At 42.1% G+C, this 6,089-nt stretch overlaps 1 protein-coding gene across 1 annotated transcript; it reads right to left on the bottom strand.

Annotated features, from left to right (window-relative positions):
• Nucleotides 1-5,284: 5,284 nt before the first annotated feature.
• LOC126515685 (60S ribosomal protein L18a-like) lies at nucleotides 5,285-5,879 on the bottom strand. Its single transcript, XM_050165518.1, has one exon. The coding sequence runs from the start codon at nucleotides 5,847-5,849 to the stop codon at nucleotides 5,319-5,321; it is 531 nt and encodes a 176-aa protein (XP_050021475.1). The 5' UTR covers nucleotides 5,850-5,879; the 3' UTR covers nucleotides 5,285-5,318.
• Nucleotides 5,880-6,089: the final 210 nt, after the last annotated feature.

Genomic DNA, 6,089 nt, shown 5'->3' on the forward strand with positions numbered 1-6,089 from the left:
ATGCACTAATTGAAGGGATGGCACTGGAATGACCACCAAGAGTTGGTACTTTAAAAATTTCAGAGGAATACCCGAATAAGGGGTTAAAAATATTATACCAATTCTTTACCTGCAGCCCTTTAGTAACATGCCAATCTAAGAGACTTGAATTCCTGGCTTCCATTTCCTGGTTCTAATAATTCAAATAAGACACCAGAGAAGGCTGGGCGGTGGTGGCACATGCTAAAGGCATGCACGCGGGAGGCAGAGGTAGACGGATCTCCATAAGTTCGAGGCCAGCCTGGTGTTGTTCTCTTTTTTAGATTCTTGCTGCCTTTTAATCCAAGGCTGTCCGAATCAGCAATTGCCACTCGACAGCTACAGTGCACTGGCTCTTTTAAAGCTATGAAGGGAACTTAACTAAATCTCTGTCCCTCTGAAGAACTCAAGACTGAAGGTTTGAGGTGGAACTCTGCTTCTCAGAGAGGCTGAATAGCAAGTAGCTCACCTCCTCTCCTCACATCTCCCAAGTTCTGTGCTCCTCCTCCCACCCCACCCCCCAAAACCCTTCTCCACCTGGCTCCTCCCTATCCCTTCCCGTCAGCTAGCTGCTCTCTCAACCTCCTGACTGCAGGTGCACTTTATTTAGTCAAACACATCTTTGCATCATTTAACAAATGTTCCAGAGCATAAACAAAAATAACATACCTTAAAATAATATTCTACAACAGCCTGAGCTACAGAGTGAGTTCCAGAATAGCAAAGACTACTCCAAGAAACTGTCTTGAAAAACATAATAATAACAACAACAACAACAACAACAATGACACCAGAGAGGAGCACATCCATGACCACTCCCTTTCCCACGTGGTTCTTGGTATGCCAAGCTTTCTTACTGAGAGTGACCTTCTCAGCAACCATTATTTCCAGTAGGTCCAGGGTGAGAGTGAATCCACTCTGTCAGCTGCCCCTTCAGCAACTGGCTTTTTCTATTGTCCCTCTGTGCTTAGCTGAGTTCTTTGAGCAAGGATGGACTTTATTTATTTTAGGGGCACATGAACATGCTTCCGTCCCAACTCCTGCACATGCTGAGGGACTTCCTTCCATGACTGGATTCTGTGGTCTCCTCTGACTTTCTCCACGTGCTGCGGGACTTCCTTCCGTAGCTGGATGCTGTGGTCTCCTCTGACTTTTTCCTGCACCCCTGCCGTACTTCCTGTTCTCTGCATTGAGTTTCGTCTGTGTTTTACTCTCTGCCAAGGTTCAGTTTCAGCAGTGAGATCTCCGAGAACAAAAGCTTCCTTTGTTTGGATGGTTCTTCCTGAACATTCTTTGCACTTTAGGTATAACCTTCCATTATTTATCCGTTCAAAAACATGTACGGTTTCCATGTTGTGTCAGGTACCACAACTGCTCAACAGGGGGCAAATTCCTTTTCCCTAACAAGCTTGAGGTCTAAGGGACACTATAAATAGTGATGTTGAGCACTTCAGCAGATGTTAAAGTTTACAAAGATATATCTATATCTATTTATTCTCAGATATAGTAACCTTTATACATTTAGCTATTAATGGATTCTCCATATTTAACACCATAACTATGCCAAGAGAGTCATGAAACTTACTTTCCCATGATGTAATTCAGATTCATCCTGGAGAGAAACTTATAAAAGTAATGGATGTGGGAAAGCCTGAAGCGAGAATCACACTGCTGTTTTCAACACAGAAGACTTCATTTCGGGAGACTTAATAAATATCTTCTTCTGCTGAGCCCACTGGTCGTGTTCACCTGGATTAGCTGTGAATTTGTACTAAAACCTCAATTCAGGGTCGTTAGAGAATTTAACATCAAAATTAAGAGAATATACAGCATATGCTTTTAAAATATGGGTCATATAAATATATTACCACAATTCACATGATGCAGAATTTAATAGACTTGTATAATTAGTTTTTATTTGGTGAAAGTTGGAGAATACCCAGTGATGCTCGGTTATATGCATGGTCAACTGAAAACTATGCTTTTGAGAATTTCCACACAAAACTTTTCTGTGGCATCAAATGCCACATTCGTAAAGGCCTGGGGTCACTGTGGGGACCTACATAGTTCAGACCAATATTCCAAGGTTCTTTACTTAATTTCCCTTGGAAAAGACAAATAATATAAAACCAAGAAGCACATTGATAAAATGGCATCAATAGTGGTATGAACCAGCTGATATTAAATGAGGAATACACTCTCAGAGGAGTTGGGGGAGGGGGTACTGTAATATATAAATATATAAAAAACTATTTTCAATGAAAAATAGAAAGACAGAGGACTCAATAAGAAATTGACAGACAGAAGAACTGTTACACAGTAAAGTTATGGGTGATAATGGAGACGATAGTCTCTGGTATAAGAAGAAGATATTCAACACACAAAATCAGGAAGAAACTTTGGAAAGCAGTGTGGAGGTTTCTCAGGAAATTTGGGATCAACCTACCCCTGGACCCAGCAATACCACTCTTGGGAATATACCCAAAAGAGGCCCTATCATACAACAAAAGTATATGCTCAACTATGGTCATAGCAGCATTGTTTGTAATAGCCAGAACCTGGAAACAACCTAGATGCCCTTCAATGGAAGAATGGATGAAGAAAGTATGGAATATATACATATTAGAGTACTACTCAGCAGTAAAAAACAAAGACTTCTTGAATTTTGCATGCAAATGGATGGAAATAGAAAACACTATTGGGTGAAGTAAGCCAGACCCAAAAAGAGGAACATGGGATGTACTCACTCATATTTGGTTTCTAGCCATAAATAAAGGACATTGAGCCTATAATTCGTGATCCTAGAGAAGCTAAATAAGAAGGAGAACCCAAAGAAAAACATATAGGCATCCTCCTGAATATTAACCTTCATCAGGCGATGAAAGGAGACAGAGACCTACATTGGAGCACCAGACAGAATTCTCAAGGTCCAAATCAGGAGCAGAAGGAGAGAGAGCACGAGCAAGGAACTGCACGTGCAGTGGCGGGGAAGAGACAGAAATCTTCAATAAATAAATAAATTAAAAAAAGGAAAAAAATCAAAAAAAATCAGGAAGAAGAAAGTTGGATTGAGGGGTTCGCAGGCTCCAGAGCACAATGACTTCATTTATCTGACAAATAATCTGCCAACAGAAGTCCTATTTTTAAACATTTAGTAAATTGACATCAGCAAGGTATCAAAGTCAGTATGTGCAAAGAAGTTTCTATGTAAGTAACTTGATCAGATAAGCAAGAATGAACATGTGATTAAACAAGAAAGACTGAAGAACAGGGGTGAAATGCGATTACACACAAAAGACTCAACACGATAAACATGTGATTACATACAAAAGGCTGAAGATCAGGGTGAACATGTGATTACACACAAAAGACTGAACATGATAAACATGTGATTACACACAAAAGGCTGAAGAACAGTGAGCACCTATACAACTCACGCATGGGAGGGAGGAGGCAGAATCATATGTAGGACTAAAAATTAAAGAAATCTGTTGAGTTAATATTTAGTAACCAACAATCAGTGTCCTTTGGAAATAATTCCTAGACCCCATTTTGTTTAAAAACATCAGTGCCAATTCTCATTTTATTGTGTGATATTTTCTTGACATGACAGTCCTGTCTAACAAAATAAAGCAATTTTTAAAACGAGGTTTAATTATTGGAAAGGAAAAGACAGTTTTCTGATGGTTTGATTATCTACTTTAAAAATCTAATGCAATCATCTTATCTTTAATCACGATTAGAATTAGTTTATCAAAGTCTATAGTCAACACATATCAAACATTAAAATCAATCAGTTGCTCTGTGAGGTATTGCACACTCATGATCCCGAATCCAAGCTCTTGGGGGTATAGGGCAGGAGGATTGTGAACTTGAAGCTTGGGTGACTTAGCAAGACCTTGCCTCACAATCCTTTCCCTCCCTATCCAGCTACAAAACGAAAAGATAAGACCATTGTCACATGCCAGCCGTAGTCACTGGGAGGTTCCAGGCCTTTAATGTGAATTACCATGTTCTCCTTTGAGAAACAGATTCATCAGTGTGGGAGAATGCCACCGTGTGTTTCAAGTACACAAATGTGGTACTGCACAAACGTGGTACTGCACAAACGTGGTACTGCACAAATGTGGTGCATCATTATTATACTTTGTAGGCAGAACAATAAGAATGGTGTTTTATCTGTCTTTGAAAATCTCTGAAAATTACAGAGCAAGATATTGAAGTCTAATAAATAAAACCCACTAACAGTGTTAAATCACTTTCTGGTTAAATATATTTTGGATGGAAACATCTCAAGGGTAGAAAGGAGAGAAGAGAGGCTAATTACTTTATTCCTAGAACTGCCATCAATTACTCTGCCGCAACCATCCAGCCTGCATTCTTCTTTCACTAGGACATGTGTTGTTCCAATGGTTAGGTTGAGCACAAGCTTCTATAGCCACAGGAGTGTATAAAATACAACACCTATTCTCTTTTGTTCTAAGAAGTGTTAAGTGTTTATTGCTGAAGGGTAGGATGTATATGTCATTAACTTGTAGACTTAAGACACAGGATTATTTCCCCAGCTACAGTACAGGAGGAGTCAAATCCCACCCACACCTCTGTGTGCCACACTAAGGTGGCATTCAAGAGTGTGCCCTCCATTGTTGGATGTGGCATGTTTCCCATACTGATAAGACAGTCAAGAAGTTCTGCTGCCCTGTCGTCTAATGAACTTCATTCTTTCAACTGAGGCATTTGTCAGATACCTGGACACCCTGGAAGACACAACTGCTCAGGTGAGGAGTGAACAAACGCTGAAGCAATCTAGTTATTCTTAAAAGATGCCAGCTCAGCAGCCTGTCTCAAGACTCTGGTAAGAGAGCACAGCTCTCAAGCCTGCCTCTCAGTATCAAACACAACATCATCCTGAGGCCCACAAGCTGTGAATCTTCCACATTGTTTCCTTCTGGTGGTACAGAGAAGGTTCCAAGCCTTTCCCTTTTGGTGGTACAGAGAAGGTTCCAAGCCTTTTCCTTCTGGTGGCACAGAGAAGGTTTCAAGCCATCCTCTGCCCCATTTTTGCCTTCGAGTTCCCTATGCTCCTTTACTCAACAATTGATCAGGTCCTCACAATGTTGTTTCAGGGAGCAAGTTGCTTGTTTGTCCCGGCGGCCTGGCTAGCTTAGCCCTGAAATAACCACACAGAAAATGTATTAATTAAAACACTGCTTGGCCCATTAGCTCTAACTTCTTATTGGAAAATTCCTTTTTTTTTTTTCAGGCAGAACTCTGGAGCTTTATTTAGTGGGTCTCTGGGTCTAGAAGAAGGTGTTAGGCCTCTTGGTAGTGAAGCGAGGCTTGTGCTGGCGCTGCAGAACACGGTGGGGCAGTGGGAACTTGATCTTGGAGTCATGGAACTGCTTGACAGCCGGCCTGCGACATTTGCCAGCGGCGATCTCTTCCACCTTCATGATCTGGATGGAGTGTGCAGGGGCACGATGCCGGGCACCCATGTCTCGGTAGCACTGTGTGACAGCCCCAGCAGTGGTCAGGTCGTGGTACTCGCGGTACATGTTGTGTGTCCCACTGCGGGAGTCATAGCACAGCCAGATGCCGAAGTTCTTCACGCGCAGGGGGGACTTCTCGAATACCTGCCCACAGTACACGATCTCCCCGGATGACTTCTTCATCTTCTTCAGCTGTGACACGAAGTACCAGAAGCGGGACTTAGCCACCACATGGTTGGGCGCGAAGATGCGCATTCGGTACAGCGGTGGTGTGTGGCACTTCGGGGTGGGCAAGCAGCGCCCCACCACCTTGTACTCCCGAAGTGTGCCCGAGGCCTTCATGGCAGTCCGTCCTCGTCCGCCGCCAGTCACAAAAAGCTGGAAAATTCTTATACCTTAATTTAACCTATTTTTATTAATCTGTGTATCTCCACATGGCAGTGGCTTTCCTGATAAAATTCCCAGCATCTGTCTTCAGTGGATCCATGGCATCTCTCTCTGATTCTGCTTTCTTCCTCCCAGAATTCAGTTCTTTTTCCTCCGCCAGGGACAAGACATCTTAAAGGACACATATATCCAGTA

This window comes from Alexandromys fortis, unplaced genomic scaffold (genome assembly GCF_014885135.2).
Source record: "Alexandromys fortis isolate MF-2015 unplaced genomic scaffold, M_Fortis_MF-2015_v1.1 scaffold_154, whole genome shotgun sequence".
Classification (NCBI taxonomy): Eukaryota; Metazoa; Chordata; class Mammalia; order Rodentia; family Cricetidae; genus Alexandromys; species Alexandromys fortis.